This window comes from Zalophus californianus, chromosome 17 (assembly GCF_009762305.2).
Source record: "Zalophus californianus isolate mZalCal1 chromosome 17, mZalCal1.pri.v2, whole genome shotgun sequence".
Lineage (NCBI taxonomy): Eukaryota > Metazoa > Chordata > Mammalia > Carnivora > Otariidae > Zalophus > Zalophus californianus.
Window position 1 is genome coordinate 41,356,722 of NC_045611.1, and position 19,127 is coordinate 41,375,848.

The following is a 19,127-nucleotide window of genomic DNA, read 5'->3' on the forward strand; positions in this document are numbered from 1 at the left end:
AGTTGAAATATTAACACTCCTTTTTCCTTCAAATTGTCCTTTTCACTATTTTATAGATTGTTGCAGTTTTTAAATCCTGATCCTTTGAGAACTGATGGGATCTCTGATCTACAGCAGGTATGACAACCCTACACAAAAATTAAAAATCCACGACAGCTCTTTACTCTTTAAGTCCATCTCCTTCCTCGTCTGGATTTGAGATTAGAAGAGAAACCCCCTTAGGTGGGGACTCTCCCCGAAGACACCCTTTTAGAGATTCTCCAGTGAATTACTGCTTTAGAGAAATTATTATTTGGTGGGGGATAGTAGATGCTCTTCCTTTCATTTTGGTAGTTTTGGGTGGGTTTTGATGAGCATATATACCTAGGCTGTCCTTCCTTTGCATAAAGTGGTTGACTTCCTGCACTGGCAGGCGGGGCGGGGGCATCTAACTAACCGTGGGGCATGCTGTCTCAGTTGCAGAGGCTGCGTTCTGGCTCCCAGCAGCCCTTGGCCGTGCTCAGGCACAAGATCGAGCCTTGCTTGTCCATTGACGCGTCGCCACTTTCGGCAGACATGAGAAAGGTAAAAGTGCTCCTGAAGGCGGGCTCATGAAGGAATGCTGACCTGTTCTAACATAGGATTTTTAGGAAACCCTTCCAAGGCTGTACTTGTGTCGTTTCTTGGCTTTGGAAGTCCTCTTTTAAGCTTTTGTTATTAAGTTCTCGTGTATTCTTTGGGTTTACTTCCTATAAGTGAATAATCCTTTTGTGACAAAACCACTGTATAATTCTTTTTTTTTTTTAAGATTTTTTATTTATTTTTTAACAGAGAGAGAGACAGCGAGAGAGGGAACACAAGCAGGGGGAGTGGGAGAGGGAGAAGCAGGCTTCCCGTTGACCAGGGAGCCTGATGTGGGACTCGATCCCAGGATCCTGGGATCGTGACCTGAGCCGAAGGCAGATGCTTAACGACTGAGCCACCTAGGCGCCCACCACTGTATAATTCTTAATGCTTTTCTGAAATAAGTTTTCAAATGCGTTTAGGGAAAGGGGCTTATTAGAAGGAGCAACAAGTTGCCAGGGCAGTTATGCTATATTTCCGAGTGTTCTCAAAACTGCTTTAGAGACCTGCCATTTCAGTTAGTAAATTGACCACGCATGCTTTTCTATTTCCTTCTTGACTAAAAAAAAAAAAAAAAGACAGGAAGAAAGAGGCTAAATCCACGAGGATGAAGTGAATGAGAACAAAGTCTTTAGTGGCCTAGAAATTTCCACAGGCTTTCAGAAGATAGAAAACAGGCAGCAGAGTGTGGCTGACTAGTAGAGGAAGGAGAGAAGTAGGAGGTTCCGACCTTCCCTCTGCCCGGTCCTGAGCGTCTGCGGTCAGCCTCTCGGGAAGGACGATCTTTTTGAAGGAACTGAATGGCCCTAGAAACGCCCTTCGGGTGAATTCTCCCAGTGAAGACACCTGCTCGCTGCCCTGGCTTCCTGCAGGGCTGTGGTGCTCGCGGAGCTGAGCTCTGTGCTGGCCACACGTCTTCCAGCCTGCTTTTAGTGGGCCTCCTCCCGGTGAACACACATCAGGGATCCTTAGACATTTGATGAAACCTCCCACCTAAAAAGAAAATAAAAGCATTTTTTTAAAAAAAGACCAAAATAAAACTCTGAAGGAAACAGTGTAGGCAATAGAAGATAATGCTACAAAATAAATACCCTCAGAGATAAGTATTAACAGTATTTATTAAATAATAGGGTGCTATAAAAAAGGCCCAGAAGATAAAAATGGTTCTTGGAAATTCAGAATGCTATAGAGATAGAAACCAAGCAGCAGATTGGAGAGAGAAAATGGAAGCTAACTCTTAGAAAGTAGAGCAAAAAGACAAGGAGATGGAAATAGGAGGGAAACAATTTGAGGGTCATTTCGAGGTCCAGTCTCTGCAGTGGGATTTTTTTAGAAAGAGCAAAGGAAGTGGGCAGAAAATTCTGAGAAGAGCAACACACGAGTGACTTCCAGAGCTCATGGAAGGGACTGTCCAAATTAGGAGAGTCCTCCCACGAGCCCAGCATAGTGAGGGGGGCAGGATCGTGGGCTCTCGGCTGTGAAGTGTCCAATCGGGGGGCTTCCGAGGGCACAAATGCCTTCAGACTTGCCGTCGGTAACACCCGAGGGGCACTGATTCCGAGATTCGGGTGAAAAGTTCTTTCCAACCTTGAGGTCCATCCGAAACTAGCAATGAAGACATTTTCAAGACATGCAAGAGTCTCACAAGAATTGACTTCCTCAAGAGAGACACCCCTGAGGTATGTTCTCCACCAAAAGCAAGACAGTCAGCCAGGAAGGGTGACCGGCCTTGCACACAGCAGGGACGGCGCCGAGAGGCTGCAGGGTGATGGCTGCTCGTGGGACGCCCGGTTGCTGGTCTGCGCTGCCCTTGGGGCTCGGGGATGGGGACGACACCAACTAATTGTGCTCATGAATTCAGTCTCTTGGAACGTAGGGTCATTGTGGCTAGAGAACTCTTTCTGTTGCCACCCTTGGGAGGTTTTAGTGACCGTTACATAGAAAAATAAGCGAATAAAGGCATGTGGGTTTTTTTTTTTTTTTTTTTTTAATTTATCTCTGCACCCAGTGTGGGGCTTGAACTCATGACCCGGAGATGAAGAGTTGAACGCTCCTCTGAGCCAGCCAAGCACCCCAATAAAGGCATGTTTAAAAAAAAAAGTTTGTACGTAAAGCTGATGTATTCACAGATGAGTAGGAGAAGCCGCACCCTTGCTCTGCTGAGCTCTGTGCACTTGGTTTCAATTTGGAGCCTAGAAAAGCAAGCGTCTTAGGGCAGGAGTTTGGTTTGGTGCTGAGAAAAGACTCGGGGACTCGTCAGGTTAGGTCTTAGAAAATACCAGAGTGAGCAACGTGTAGTGGCTGTTTTGGGGGGGGAATGAGCAAAGAGGTGGAGTTTCTGTTAGTTTTCTCTGCTTCATTTGTGGTTTTTTTGGTGGCTGATGTTTCGTAGGCTCTTCGAAGAAACAAGTTCCCAGGACCTAGGCTCGCGGAATCCCACTCTTGGCCCCCCATAGCCCGGGGCTGCGACGCGGTGGTCATCTCTCACCGCGGAAACGATCCTCTGCTGTACCTCCCGCCGGTGCTTACAATTCTGCAAACGGGGGGCTGCTACAAGTCTTTACCACGTAGAAATGGAGTAAGTTGGAGACGGTCTTGTTTCCACAACAACATGTCTTAAATATTTATTTTTAAATTTTATGCCGAACTTTTGGCGAAGTTTGGGTTACCTTACTCCTTTGGTTTCCATGACAAGACAGGAACTTACCAGAGTCATTGAGTCTCTGCCACTGATTCTCCCCTTGAGCCCCTGTGGTGGCCATAGGCTGAGCCAAGAGATTGCTGGCGTTTGGGGATGAATATATAGCTTATAAACTTACTCCACTGATTCAGCTCCTCTGTCACGGTCACCCTGTGAGATGGCCGGCCGTGTACGGTTTCCACTGTTCCCTAGATGAGAAAATTAGCCTCATCTGACAAGTGAGACAAGAAGTGGGATTCAAACTTGGGTCTTTCTGTCATCGTGTCTCACGTTCTTTTTTTTTTTTTTTTTTTAAAGATTTTATTTATTTATTTCAGAGAGAGAGAGAATGAGAGATAGAAAGCACGAGAGGGAAGAGGGTCAGAGGGAGAAGCAGACTCCCCGCTGAGCAGGGAGCCTGATGCGGGACTCGATCCCGGGACTCCAGGATCATGACCTGAGCCGAAGGCAGTCGCTTAACCAACTGAGCCACCCAGGCGCCCCGCGTCTCACGTTCTTTTAAGTATTTCAGAGCACCCCACACTGTTGTAGAACCCTACTTTATTCTTCGCGTGTGCAGGAATGTGCAAGGATCTGTGAAGGATGCTGGAAAGGAGAGGAGTGGGGTGTGGGGTCAGGTGATGGGTAGCAAGACGTGCTCTTGCGGGGTCTGGGCAGTCAGGTGAACCCCCATACAGAAGAGCTCTCTGCCCGACATGTCTCGGAGGATACAGTGAGTGCAGCTCTGTTCCTCATCAGAAGGTGAGGGATCGTAGTAAGAAAAGACACCGTTGCGTGTAGGAGAGAGACTCATTTTTCTCATTCTGCCATGTGGTTTTAATGATTGCCTTTGGAAGTCTGCATCGGTGGGGTTGTTATGTATTGACTTCACATCTCCATCCTTCAGTGAGCAGCTGACCCCTGTGGACCACATCCCTGCAGCCTGTGTTGAGATAGAACCAGGGCTGGGCCAGAAATGATGCCTGGGTCTTCCCTCTTGTGTCCTCTGCTTTCTCCACGTCTCTGTGGTCAGCTTGCTTTTAGTCCCGGTGCCTGGAAGCTGGCGCCCTACCTGGACTTGCGTGAAGGAGAGGGGAGACTTGTTCTTGTCTTCAGTTCATGGAGGGCATGTGTCCGGGAGGGTGTTTGGCAGGCAGCACAGCCTGACTTCACAGGAGATAACTGTGGGATGGTGGCCATCAGTGTTCAGATGGAGCCGTAGCAGACTTACCCCGAAAGAAGAGATGCTGACTTTTTCTAAAGCTCCTTTCAGGAGGCCGTTAGTTCGCCTGGTCCCTGGGAGCAGGAGTCCTAGAGCCAGACCACCTGGGTTCAGATCTTACTGCTCCTGCATATTAACTGTGTGGCCTTGGGCAACTAACTTTACCTCTCTGTGCCTCACACCTCTCATCTACCCTGTGAGAGTGTTTTAAAGACAAAATGCATTAATATTTGTGAAATGCTTGGTGTAAGCCCTAGAGGAATCTGAGTCTGTGTGTCTAAATCCATTCTAATGAAATTATATCTTCTCTGACTTACAGGACAATGATGGTAGCAAACAAATTATATAGTGCTTACTCTGTGGAAGGAGATGTTCTGCATGCTTCAACATAGACTAGGTTCAGTTCCTAACTTTTGCCCCAAATTATGTGAATTTGTCTTTGCAGCCTCTGGCAGTCATCGTGTGCCCTGGGTGGAAAAAGGCCCAATTTACTTTTGAATTACTGGAAGATTATAGCACATCCTCCAGGCCTCTTCATCCCATGTTGTTAATAATCGGACTCCACAAAGATGAAGCCAAAAACATGAAGCTTCCAAGGGGGTGTAAGCATCCTTTCCAAGCTGTTTGGTTTTCCCTGCAGAGCGCAGTGGGGCCCTGCCTGGCAGGGGCACAGGACACGGGCTTGTGTGACGATGTCACTAGTCCAGCTACAGGTGGGACCTCACTGTCCGTTGCGGGCAGGCAGAGAAAGGCAAAGGTTCGACCTTGGCTTACAGCCCTTCCACTGAGAAGGCGCCATGATTTCCTTCGCTCATTAACTATTTATTGAATACCTCCCGTTCGTTAGATGTCAACTGAACCCCCACCCCTGCCTTTCAGGAGCACAAACACTGGTGCGAGCCCAGGTGCTAGATAAGGACAAGTGTTGGCCCAGACAGCCAGGGCTCACCCGCCCCAGCAAGAAAAACCACTTTTTGCGTCATTAGACAGCAGTCCTAGAAAGTATGTGGCATCTTAGCAAAGGAAGTGTGAGAAAAACCTATGGAAAATCTGAATGTTAATTGTCTTCTCTTTTAAAATGTAGGTGACATCATTGTTACAACACCCCACAGCCTCCTGAGACTTCTCAAATACCAAAGCTTGTTATTTCTTAGACTCTGTCACCTCATCTTGGATGAGGTGGAAGTGTTATTCTTTGAAGCTACTGAAGAAGTAAGTATGGCTTCCATCGAGATGTCATTATCCCTCAGAAATAAATGTATGTATGATTGAAGTCTTACCTGCTTTTAGGAATCAGGAGATGACATGTCTATTGGGAGAAAAAGCCAGTTAATTTTGAAAAGTTTTCCCTTTAACTTTTATAATTGTGAAGAGAGTTCATCCGAAATTTCCTTCCCCAATTTTTAAAAAAAATGTTATTTATTTGACAGAGAGACAGCGAGAGAGGGAACACAAGCAGGGGGAGTGGGAGAGGGAGAAGCAGGCTTCCCGCGGAGCAGGGAGACCGATGTGGGGCTCGATCCCAGGACCCCGGGATCATGACCTGAGCCGAAGGCAGATGCTTAACCGACTGAGCCACCTAGTCGTCCCTTTTTCTCAAATTTTGAAGGTCTCTCTGAAGACCAAAAATTCTTTTCCAGTGAGGTTTCCTAAAATACTGATATTTTTATGATTATGGAAGCAATAAGTTTTATTCTAGAAAATTGGGGATACAGAGAAAAGTACTTGAACAACCCCAGCATCCACTGAGTTACACTCAGAGGTAACCACTCTTCCTGTTCTGGAATAATTTCTGTGTCAGTTGATACTTCAAACTGACGACATTGGGCCTTATTTTATGGCTAGTTTATAGCTTGCATTCTTCAGTAAGCAGCGTCGGGAGTGTAATTAGTAACTATGCTACAGGTTGATTGTTTGCTGGTCATGGGCCAGAATGGAATCCTGTGGGCATAACATAATTTTTTTAAATGGTCTGATTTTTGGACATTTAGCAGCATTTGTGTGTGCATGTGGCTAAAGAACATACGTCTTTTTTGCACGTTTCCCTTAGGATAAATTCCTAGGAAGGGGATTAATGGATCAAAGACTATGAATTCTTACAAGAAGGCATTTCTTGGGCGCAGTGTTAACATGATGAACACAAGCATTTCATTTGGGAGCAGTGATGTCCCCAGGTTCAAGTCCAGGCTTTGTTGCTTACCGACTGTGTGGGCCTATGCAGGGTTTGTGAATGCCTCTAAAGCCTCGGTTCTGATTTGCAAAACTAATACCCAGGATACTGCACTGTACAGTCGCCTTTCTGCAAGCGGAGACTCCCGTGGACGGCGTGCTGCCACAACACGCGCCCCGCACCCGGGCAGTGGGAGGCCTTAGGCCGGCTTCCATTTCTTGTGGGCTTGTTAAACGTGGCATCTCGTTAGCATCGTGCATTTCCTTGATTACTTGTCAGGCCAAGCCTTGGTACTGGCCACTCGAACTGTTCTCTGAGCTGCTTGTTCATTTTCTTTGCTTATTTTCTGTTGGCAGGATCATCTTTTTCTAGTCTGTTTGTAGAACTTTTTAATATAAGGATGTTAATGCTTCGTTACATAATGTTCCACATTCACCTATTGTTTGTGTTTTGTTTATATTTAACATTCTTTCCTTTTTAGTTTTTTTTTTTCTTTTGTTTGGAAACACCTTCCCCCGCTCTGAGAACAGAAAATGTACAATTCTTTACCTTTCATGTTCTGTCAACCAGTTATTACTCCCTTCTGAAATAAAAATGAAATTAATTATACTCATCTTTTTAGATGTTTGCTATATTAGATAACTTAAAAAAAAATATTGATGTTGAAGAAAGGGAATCTGCACCACATCAGATTGTTGCGGTCGGCGTTCACTGGAGCAGACATATAGAGCAGCTGGTCGGAGGGTTCATGAACGACCCCTACATTGTGGTCACAGCCGTGGAAGAGGCCGCTCTCTATGGCAGCGTCCAGCAGGTGCGGGCTCACGGGCCAGTGGGAGGTGGGGGCTGACGAACACAAGTGAGGGGCCGTGATTCATGGCCTCCTCCTAAACCATTACAGCTTTAATCTCATACAAAAATCTGTAATCCTGTATTTAGATTTATATTGATTTTCTGTACATTTTGCTGTTAAGATCCTCACTTAGCGATGAAAAGTGAAACTGGAGCACCATTTAAAACCACACTGTTGCTGTATTTCATTACCAGGTAGTACACCTTTGCCTAGAATGTGAAAAAACCTCTACTTTACTCCAGACTTTGGATTTCATTCCAAGTCAAGCACAAAAGACCTTGATCTTCACCGGCTCTGTAGCTGAAACAGAAATAGTGTGTAAGGTGAGCCCTTAAATGTCCTTACTGTTTGTTTAAACCATGACTAAATGTCGGTAGTTAAATATTTGACAGGGGATAAAACGTTACAAGCTGATCAACAGTCTGAAGGAAGGGGTGGCTAGTGCTGTGGAGTATGCATAACAATGAGGCAGGACAGCAGGAGGCCTGACCTTGAGGGAGGAGCCAAGTAGGTGGGACCAGCCTTTCCGAGGAAGCAGATGTTTCCCCAGGGGGCCAGTGCTCTGTGTTTTGTCATTAAAAGGATCCCATTCATAAAGAAATGCCAGGGACCTCTGTACTCTCTTTAAAAAAGTAGAGACCGTGTAACACCAAGAGATAGATCACGTGGCCAGAAAAGCCAGCTAAATTGGCTACAGATTTATTTAATCTAAATCTACATAAATAGTAAAATGTAGAAATGAAGCCAAATACAAATTAAAATGTAAGAATCAGGAGCGCCTGGGTGGTGCAGTCAGTTAGGCTTCCAACTCTTGGTTTTGGCTCAGGTCCTGAGATTGAGCCCCACGGCAGGCTCCATGCTCATGGGGAGTCTGCATGGGATTCTCTCTCCCTCTCCCTTTGCCCCCCCCCCACATGCTCTCTCTCAAATAAATAAATCTTTTAAAAAAAAGGTTCTATAAAAAAATTTTAAAAATATAAGAATCAGTAGTACATCCATCTTTCAGCAATGATGAACTAGAGGTGTCATGAAAAAATGTGACACATTGGCACATAAATTTGATGTGTGTGTGTGTACGTACATATGCACACATCTGTGTATACACCCATTATTTAAAAAGGAAAATAGTTTTAGCAAAATATTTTTCACTTAAGCAAGTTTTTAGATACAAAGTATAGAATTTTAGAAATATATTTGTTTCAGTTTACAATCATCTTGTTCTTACAATTTGTGGATCAATGAGGTAATACCCTCACAGATAATTTTAAATGTTTTATACTGATAATTATTGATGGAACAATTAACTTCAAGCTTATGTTCCTGACTGTGAACTGGCCTATTTGGTTTCATCTTTAGGTAGTAGAAAGCAGTTCAATATTTTGCTTGAAAATGCATAAAGAAATGGTTTTTAATTTAAAAAGTGTTTTAGAACAGTGGAAGAAGAAGTTAAGTTCTGGCTCTCACATTGTATTAGGTAAGTGTTTTAATTTCTACTTCCATTTAGAGAAGGCTGAGCTAATAAGAATCATGTCGTCAGTTTTTTCTGTTTAGCTTGTCTCCCAATTTCTCATCATTTCCCAGATTTACTGAGAATTTATTAGTAATGTTAATTTCAAAATGAAAGTTAAACTCCGCCAAGATTTTGGTGTCGAGGTGAAGGCAGGGACCTGCGGAGCTCTGAGTGTAGGCCTTTCCCCTGGGGTTCCAGCCGGAACGTAAACATGGTGTGCCTCTGACGAAATCTGTCACAGATGGTTGTGAAATACCATGTTAGAGATCGAAAAGTCAAAAATGTATGAAATAAGTGCAAGATTGATGGGCAGCCTAGATTTGTAATAGAAGTGTTTTCCAAGCTAAAATTAGGGAGACCACTTTTCTCTGGAATGTCATCACTGGGCTGTGACATTTTGGGGAAAAAAATGGGGAAGAAGTTTGTTGGCATCTAAAAAGTGAGATGCAGTAGAGAACCGTGTTCAAGTCCGGTTCCTGGAATTGCTCTGTAGTAAGTGCAGGAAAACAACAGCCTCGTTTGTGACTGTCGGATCCTTCTCTCCAGCCTTAACAGATGATTGCATACCGCTCTTGACCATCACCGATGCCACGTGTGTGATTCACTTCAGCTTTCCTTCCTCACCCAGAATCTTTGGTGGACGCCTGTACTGCATGTCTGATCATTTTCAGAGTTCCACCGAGCAGGTTTGATGAACTTTCTTGATCTTTAAATATTCTACTGGCATTATCTGTGCAATGACAAATTCAGAGTCCACAAAGTTTTGTCATTTAGACTGGGATGGATGACCTGTTGCCTTTATTCACTCCCGATTTTAAGGGTTCTCCTGCAGAACAGGGAGATAAGAAGACCAAATCCGTCTTGCTGCTGACAGAGAGGAACGCGTGCCACGCGGTCGGCGTCCTGCGCTACCTGGAGCGGGCAGATGCCAAGATTCCCTCAGAGCTGTATGAGTTTACTGCAGGGGTTCTGGAAGCCAAAGAAGATAAAAAAGCCAGAAGGCCTCTTTGTCCGTATCTTAAGGCTTTTGGTTTTTGCAAGTAAGCCAGTCATCTTTTAAAAAATTGGAATGTACAGTAAAGGGCATAGTGATAATTTCTTGCTGGGTGACCTTCACATATGTACACACGATTCACACCACCACCCGCCTCTGGGAGACACCCTAGAGCTGCCCCCATGCTCCTTCCCAATCTGCCCTCCCCCTAGAAGTAACCGGCCCCCACTGTCTATCCACGTTGATGAATTTTGCTCATTTTCCAACTTCATATAAATGGAATTGTACATTCAGCCTACTGTTTGCGACATTCATCTGTGTTCCTGCATGGATCCGATGGATGGATTTATCTATTCAGTGGCACAGTATTCTGTTGTATAAATATATCACAGTGTATGTATTCATTCTCCTGGCGATGGGCCTGTGAATTGTTTCCAGCTTTTGGCTATTATGTATGAAGCTGCTGTGAACACTCTTGCATGTGTCTTTTTGTGGAAACATGCACTGGCTTCCTTGGAAGCTAGACTTTGGCATGGGATTGCTGGGTCACAGGGTGAGCAGACGTGTAACTTTCCGGAGGTGTGTGACTGTTTCACAATCCCATCAGCCATGTATGCGAGAGCTGAGTGGCTCCACACCCTCCCTGACATAGCTGGGGGAGTGTCACACCGTGGTTTCCATCGGTATTTCCCGAGTAATTAATGATGAGTGTCTTTTCACATGCCTGTGGGACATTTGACCAGCCTCTTCTTGTGAGGTGCCCGTTCAGGTCTTTTGCCCATTTTTGACATTGGGTGTTACCCTTTTTCTTATTGGTTTGTGGGAGTACTTTATTCCATCTGGATATAACTGCTTTGTCAGAGATGTGCCTAGAGAAGATCTCTTCCCAGTCCATGGCTTGCCTTTCTGCTCTTGTAAGAATCTTTTGAGGGGCAGACCTTTTTAACTTTGATGAAGTATTTCCTGGTTGATGTTATTTTGTGTCCTAATGTAAGAAATACTTGCTGATCTCTAGGTCATGAAGACACTCTTCTCTGTTTTCTTCTAGAAGCTTTATAGACTGTTTTCACACTTTGGTGTGTAATCTAGGGTGAGTTAATGTTTGTGTACAGTGTGAGATATGGGGCAAGGATTACTTTTTCCTGTGTGGATAATCACTTGCTCCGGTATCCTTTATTTAAAACATCACTGTGTTCGGGCGCCTGGGTGGCTCTGTTGGTTGAGCGACTGCCTTCGGCTCGGGTCATGATCCCGGAGTCCCGGGATCGGGTCTCGCATCGGGCTCCCTACTCAGCAGGGAGTCTGCTTCTCCCTCTGACCCTCCCCCCTCTCATGCTCTCTCTCTCTCTCTCTCTCAAATAAATAAATAAAATCTTTAAAAAAAAATAAAACATCACTGTGTTCTCCCTGAATTGGTGCCTTTGACATAAACCAGATGATGTTTATGACCACTACATAAACCAGTGTATGAGATCTACACGTGGACTCTCTGTTATTTTGGTCTCTTTGTCCTTACACTGGTACTGAATTTTCTCACTGTAGCTTACGTTCTAGTGAGTCCTGGAATCTGGTATGTAAGTTCTCCAACTTTGCTCTTCATCAAGGTGGTTTTGGCTATTTTAAGTCAACTGCATCTCCACATACATTTTGGAATAGGCTTGTCAGTTTCCTCAGGAACACTACCTGACTTTTGATAGCATGTGCATTGATACTATAAATCAGTTTGGAGAGCATGGATATCTCAACAGTCATGGGGGGCCTTCTCACTGATCCAGACATGATGCCAGTACTTGATCAGTGATTGGTGGGACATGGTAGGAGATGTCTGATGTGTATCGATTGGATTGAGCTTCATTTTAAGATAACTGTTGACTTTAACTTTTTTGAACTATGGTACATTAAACAGGTTATTAGTGGCGATTTTGATTATGCTGTTGACTTTTGAAACCAAAGCTTTAACTGTTTCTCAGTTTGGGTTACAGAATGACTTCTGGTTTAGAAGTTAATTATTAGCCTTTGTTTTGGGTTGTGGTGATAAATTTCTGATTCAGAGTCTTTATTTTGGAAGTACATTTTGTTCATTTTCAGAATGTCTATAGAGAAATAATGAAGTAACTCTTTAAGTTTATTCAGTGTTAGATTTTAGGACCTCTTTTCACTAAGGTGCATGTTGTGTCATCTGAATTATTTAAAATGGTTACTTTAAAGTATTTAGAATAAAGGTCCCCTGATTTCAATTATAGATTAATTTTCCTGAAGAACAGTTTGAAATTCATGTGAAAAAGTATTGTTTTTGTTTTTAAAATCCAGTTACTTTTTTTCAGAGACAAAAGGATCTGTCCTGATAGACACCGTGTTAATCCAGAAATAGATATGCCAAGGAAATTATCCAATCAAACTCTACCAACATTTGGATACATCAAAGTACGTTCTGCTGCACTTGGTTTAATGATTAATGATCATTTTAATGAATGTATTTCATTTTTTTTCTTTTAGATTGCTTTATTTATCTGAGAGTGAGCGAGTGTGTGAGCACGTGAGTGTGGGGTGGAGAGAGGCAGAGGGAGGGGGAGAGAGAATCCTCAAGCAGATACCCCTGCTGAGTGTGGAGCCTGACACAGGGCTAAGTCCCAGAATCCTGAGATCATGACCTAAGTCGAAACCAAGAGCTGGCCACTCAACCGACTGAGCACCTAAGCATCCCTTTAACATGGTTCATTCTAAAGCAGCGGAATAATTATGACACTCTTAATGAACCACCATTAGTCTGACAATAGGCATGGGTCCTTATAAGGTACCTTAATTCAAGACCCCAGTTTATTTAGAAAACCAAAGTCAAATTGGGAAAATAGATAAACCACTTCAATGGTTAGGAGGCTTTTTAGTTATATTTTCAGAAAGTTATTTCCATCTGGGGATGGGGACCATTAAAAATAATGCAACGATAGCACATCTTTTCAAAACATCCATGATTATTCCTTTGAGGAAAATTCTGAAATGTAGATAAAATTACTGAGTTAAGAGTGTGTCACTTTCTTTTGAATCCTTTTTAATATTTCTTCCTTTCTTCTTGAGTTCAAGATTGCTCTCCTTTCTGCCTTCCCTTTTTCCTAAGGCAGATCTGTTCTCATTTGCACCATTCTTTCTTCCTAGTTCTGTCACCTCCTTTGAGTTTTTGGGTTTTTTTTAATTTAGGTTGTTCTTTTGTACCTATCATTTATCATATATGTATCTCTTTTATGTATTATTTTTTTAAGTAATCTCTATTCCCAACATGAGGCTTGAACCCACAACCCTGAGATCAAGAGTCACATGCTCCACTGAGGCAGCCAAGTGCCCTATTATTTTCTTAATGAACGGGAGGATAGGTAGCTTGTTTTGAAATGGAGGGGTACAGTTTTGGTCTGTCTTGTGGATACATCTTTCCTAGTGGCTCACATTATCTATAGGGACTGTTACTCTCCTTATTCTCTTTTTTGTTATGATTTAATATGGGATCTGACTTTGATACTTTGCTACGGCTCCTTTTTAGATAAAATATATTTTCCTTACATTTTAGAAGGAGGTGTGGGTCAGGGTGACTTACAATTTCAGAGTTCTCATTTCCGTTTCTTATAAAAAAAAAAAGTAGGAGACGTCGTTTCTGAGATTGTTAAGATTTTCTGGCCCTGTTTCCCTCCCCCACTTGCGTCTGGCGCCTCTCTTCCCTCATATCTGGTGTCTTTGGCTGGACGGTTCGAGACTCCACAGGGCTCCAGGCTTTGCCCGTTGTTGGAGTGCATGAAAGCCTCCAGGCTCAGCTGCTCTTGTCCCCTGCCCCACCCCCAGCCCCGTATTTCCAGTGAGTACCTGTTGCCACTCACAGACTTCTCCTGTGTTTGGCTCCATCAGGTAGTGACACCATGCAGGCTTTGTGATCTGGCTGGGTTTTGTTCATCTGCTATTTTGTCATTGTTGTTGTTTAAATTAACTGATGCTTATTTTTTAGAACAGTTTAGGTTTATAGAAAATTTGAGCAGAAAATACAGAGTTCCCTCTACCATCCCCCCCAAAACTTCCCCCTATTATTAACATCTTGCATTAGTGTGGTGCATGAGTGACAGTTGATGAACCAATATTGATACGTTATTATTAACTGAAGTCTGTAGTTTACATTGAGATTCACTCCCTATAGTGCACATTCTGGGGATTTTGCCAAATGGGTAGTGATACCTCTCCACTGTGACGGTATCACATAATTCTTAACACTGCTCGAAAATCCCCCATGCTCCACCCTTCCCCTCTTCCCTGGAACTCCTGGTTGTCACCGATACTTTACCATCCCGTTATTTTGCCTTTTCCAGAATGTCATAGAATTGGAACTATACAATATATAGGTTTTTTAAACTGGCTTCTTTCATTTAGCAATATGCATTTGAGGTTCCTCCACATCTTCTTGTCTTCGTAGGTCATCTTTTATTGCTGAATATACCAGTTTATCCATCCACCTACTGAGGGACATCTTGGTTGCTTCCGAGTTTGGGCAGTTATGAACAAGGCTATGGGAAATATTCATGTGGCGGTTTTTGTGGACGCATGAGTTTTCAACTCAACTTGGGTAATACCAAGGAGTGTGATTGTTGGATCGTACGGTGAGACTGTTTTGCTCCGTTTGCATTCCAGCCGGCAAAGAGTGAGAGCTCCTGGCGCTCCTGCCCTCGCCAGTATTTGCTGTTGTCGGTGTTTTGGATTCTAGCTGTTCTAGTAGGTGTGTAGTGGTGTCTCACTGTTTTAATTTGGAATTCCCTGATGATGTTGCGCATCTTTTCATGTGCTTATTTGTCACCCATATGTCTTCTTTGGTGAGTTGTCCAGGTTTTTTTGCCCGTGTTTCAATTGGTTCGTCTGCTTTCTCATTGTTGCGTTTTAAGAGTTCTTTGTAGATTTTGGACACCAGTCCTTTATCAGAAATATGTTTTGCAAAGATTGTCTCCCAGTCTGTGGCTTGTCTTTTTGTTCTCCTTATAGTCTTGCAGAGCAGAAGTTTTTAATTTTAATGACGTCCAGCTTTCCAATTGTTTCTTTCGTGGATTGTGCTTTTGGCCTATCCACAGGCTCATCATGAAACCCAAGGTCACCTCGATTTTCTCTTTTGTTATTTTCCTCATCTGCTTTTATTTGGGGGTCGGCGGTGATATTTTGCCAATTAGTTCTGTAGCAAAGTATATCCCTGGTATTTGGTTTTGCCATCTCATTGCTCTGTTTATGTGGAGATTCAGAGAGAGTCAAAACATGTGATACTTTGCCGCGCTGCCACCTTCCCAGACCCTGTCTAACCAGACCCCCACTTCTAATTAGCTGTATTGAGGTACAGTTTACATACAATAAAAATCACTATTTAGAAGTGTATAGTTTGTTGAGTTTTGATAAATACATACAATCGTGTATCCACCACCACAATGAAGATATGAACATTTTCATGACCCCAAAAAGGTCTCTCCTGGTCCCCTGCGGTCAGTCCTCATCCCAACCCCCACTCCCGGCAGCCACCGGACCTGCTTTCTGCCACTAGAGCTCTGTCTTTACTAGATTTTCATATTAATGGAATCATACAGTATGTAGTCTTTTGAGTCTGATTTCTGTTATGTAGCGTACTGCTTCTGAGATTCACCTGTGTTGTCTTTCTCATAGTTGAGCAGGATTCCGTTATGTTGATGTGCCATAGTTTGTCCGTCTCTTCACAAGTTGATGGACATTTGGGTTGTTTGCGGTTTCTGGATGCTCTGAACTTCTGGATTGCAAGTCTTTTCAGACCTACATCTTCATTTCTCTTGGGTGAGATGTAGTGGAAATGCTGTGTCATAGGGTAACTGTGTGTAAGAATCTGCCAAACAATTTGTACCATTTTACATTTTCACCAGTGCTGCATATGAGAGTGCCAGTGGGTCCACATTCTCAGTACATGGTGTTCTCAGTCTTTAATTTTTGCCACTCTGTTGCACTTGCAAGCATATTTATTTGCATTTCTGTGGTGATAAAGAATCTTGGACCCCTTTTCACTGTTTATTTAGCCCTTTGTATCTCTTTTATGAACTCTCTGTTCACAGTTTCTGCCCGTTTTTTTAATTTGGGTTGTCTTGTTGAGTTTTAAGAGTTCTTTGTAGATTATGGATATGCTTTGTCAGATATATTGCAGATATTTTCCCTCAGTTGAAAAGCGGAAGTTTTTAATTTAGATGAAGTCTTCTTTATTTTATGTTTTGTGCTTTTCATGCCATAAGAAATCTTTGCCTCTCCTAAGATTGCAAAGATTCTTCTTATTTTTTTTATTCTAGAAGTTTTATGGTTTTACATTTAGGTCTATGATCCATTTCAAATTAATTTTTGTGTATGTGTGGTGTGGGTAAGGAGCAAATTTTTTCCTTATGGATAATTGGTTGCTCCAGCATCGTCTATTATAAAGACCTTCCTTTTGCCCTTAATTACATTGGCACCTTTGACATAAATTAAAAGACAATATTTGTGAATTCTGAATTCTTCATTCTATTCCTTGGTCTCTGTGTCTACCCTTATGTGGTACCACGTTGGCTTGATAGCTGTAGCTTTGTAAGTAATCCTGGAGACTGGTAGGGATGCCTTCCAATTTGCCCATCTTCTTCAGTATTCCTCTGACTATTCCTTTGCATATCCATAGAGAATTTTAGAATCAGCTTGCTAGTTTGTACTTAGAAGCCCGACGATGGGATTTTGACTGGCATTGCGTTGAGTATGTAGATTGATATGGAAGAATTGACATTTTAACAATACCAAGTCTTGGGGCACCTGGGTGGCTCAGTCGTTAAGCATCTGCCTTCGGCTCAGGTCATGGTCCCAGGGTCCTGGGATAGAGCCCCGCATCAGGCTCCCTGCTCCGTGGGAAGCCTGCTTCTCCCTCTCCCACTCCCCCTGCTTGTGTTCCCTCTCTCGCTGTGTCTCTCTCTGTCAAATAAATAAAATCTTTAAAAACAAAACGAAACAATACCGAGTCTTGTCCATTAACATGGTATATCTGTCACTTCATCTAGGTCACCTTTAATTTCTCTAAGCAATGTGTTACACTTTTCAGTAGACTGATCTCGTCCTTACTGTGTTAACTTTATCCCTGGCATTTCATGTTTTTAGATGCTAATGTTACTTTTCTTTGAACTTCGTTTTCTGATTGTTTAGAAATGCCGTTGATTTTTATGTCCTTACCTCATATCCTGTGACTGTAACAGAGTGAATTAGTTATGTACAGGACTGCTCGTGAGAGTGGAGTCAAAACAGTTGGGGTCTGGGGGCGGGGGCAGTATGGCTGGAAAAAAACCCTGTGTGCCCAGGACTGGGGGTTTTGTGGGCACATTGCGGGGGTTTTTCTGGAACAGGTGAGTGGGAAAGATGGTGACAAGTGCTCTGGAGAAGGTGAAATGCACCAAAGTACCAGAGGGCCTGTGGGGATTATGGGCAGGGAGACATTCTCTGAGGGGTCAGCTGCACCGAGGGCCCAAGGATAAGGACCCGGCCGTGGAAAACCTGGGGAAGACTGTTCCGGGGAGAGGAAGCAGATAACGTGGCGTGTTGTGGCACAGGGCAGAGCTCATTGGCGGTGAGAGTGGGGGAACAGCAAGCCGGGGGGCTCAGGGGTGCCACAGAGGAGAGCTAGGGGCTGTCAGCCTGTGAGATTGATCACCAGGGGTGACCTCACCCCTGCCTTCTAGCCTGCTTGCCTCCCACTCAGCACTGCCCCCTCTGCCTTCCCACAGGTGACTTCTCTGTCCTGGCCTCTGCTGGGGCAGCCCACCACTCCCCGCCTTCACGCGGGTTGTTCCGGGTCTGCAGTGCCTTCTCCGTGCTCTTGCTGACACACGTGCACGCCGACATTGCCCCTCGCACACCAACCACCCTGCAGACCCTTGCCTGTGAAGAGTTGTCTTCTTTGACCACACGCTAGCTGCGGCCCATCTGTCCGTAGGATGTGGCTTATCTCCTATCCCTAGCGCCTCCTACACAAAATACTGCTTGTTAGGGGAACAAAGATCAGAAAGAACTCAAGAGACAGGGATGCTATTTAAGAATGATTTTTATAAAGTGCAGTTATGGAGTAAACAAACACAATAATAAAGTTTTAAAATAATAAGATTAACAGAAAGTTTTCCCTTAGATTTAAAGGGAAACCGCGGTCCTCTGTGGGTACAGGAAGGTTCTGTCGTGTGTCGGCGTTTCCTGGTTCATGTTTCCATCCCTGTTGGCGCACTTTGGGCTCTTAGGTCAGGGGCTGATTCTGCAGATAGCTTTTTGGTTTAGATTGAGTTTGTTTTCTGAATATGTTTGCTGATTATTTTTCAGATAATACCCTTTTATATTTCGAATGCAACACATTATTTTGGTCGTATAATTGATAAACAAGTGGATCTTTATGCAACTCTTAATGCTGAAATGAATGAGTATTTTAAGGGTAACAGCAATAAAACGACTGTTGAAAAGGTGGAGAAACTCAGATTATATGGATTAGCAGAAAAAACACTTTATCACAGGTAAAAGGTCTTATGTATTTCATCTTAAGAGTTGTGAAACAGGAGGCACCTTTCAGTGGTATCGAATCCCTGTTTGTACCCGTGTCCCTCTGCCCCGGTGTGCACGGATGTAGCCTGGCCCCCGGAGTGGGGGGTGGCAGCGTTGCGTCCCCCCAGCGTCCCGGCGTGGTTCTGCACCTGACACTCCCCTGACCCTGGGCTCCTGGCTCCTGAGCACAGGGCACGGAAGACGGTGTCCCGCTTCCAGAGCCGTCCCTGTGCCACCTACATAGACGCCTCCGCCTCACTCCATGCTCACGTGATTGCCGTGAGATGGGGTCCCCTCTCACGGATGAGCAGGCTGAGCCGTGGCGGGATGACGTAGGCTGTGCGGTCGGTGTTCCCGTGCCGCTCCCGGCTCCGCTCGGGGTAGGCTCAACCGTGAAACGTGGAAACTTCACTTGACTGAGTTGATTTTCATCGTGTTGTCCGATAAAGGGATTTACTCTAGTCAAAGGTAGTACGCATTCTTTATAATCTGTATACTTGAATAAGCCATTCTGAGTGTTCTTGAGGGCGCGAGCT

General features: G+C 44.0%; 1 protein-coding gene across 10 annotated transcripts in view; it reads left to right on the forward strand.

Moving 5' to 3' along the window:
• The window catches only part of TDRD12 (tudor domain containing 12), a 66,407-nt gene that overhangs the window by 35,722 nt on the left and 11,558 nt on the right, over window positions 1-19,127 (forward strand). For 5 of the 10 annotated variants that reach the window (XR_003524077.2, XM_027617819.2, XM_027617820.2 and 2 more), the window contains 12 exons: window positions 57-117; window positions 457-564; window positions 2,996-3,181; window positions 4,951-5,107; window positions 5,590-5,717; window positions 7,298-7,489; window positions 7,723-7,851; window positions 8,885-9,002; window positions 9,585-9,724; window positions 9,858-10,078; window positions 12,357-12,456; window positions 18,376-18,563. Coding sequence is in view for 9 of the 10 variants with exons in the window: in XM_027617819.2 (XP_027473620.1) it covers window positions 57-117; window positions 457-564; window positions 2,996-3,181; window positions 4,951-5,107; window positions 5,590-5,717; window positions 7,298-7,489; window positions 7,723-7,851; window positions 8,885-9,002; window positions 9,585-9,724; window positions 9,858-10,078; window positions 12,357-12,456; window positions 18,376-18,563 (1,728 nt within the window). In the remaining variant the exon portion in view is untranslated. Of the gene's footprint in view, window positions 1-56; window positions 118-456; window positions 565-2,995; window positions 3,182-4,950; window positions 5,108-5,589; window positions 5,718-6,555; window positions 7,490-7,722; window positions 7,852-8,884; window positions 9,003-9,584; window positions 9,725-9,857; window positions 10,079-12,356; window positions 12,457-17,792; window positions 18,342-18,375; window positions 18,564-19,127 lie in introns of those variants that run through there. The other 5 variants (XM_027617824.2, XM_027617822.2, XM_027617825.2 and 2 more) reach the window with 5 other exon arrangements.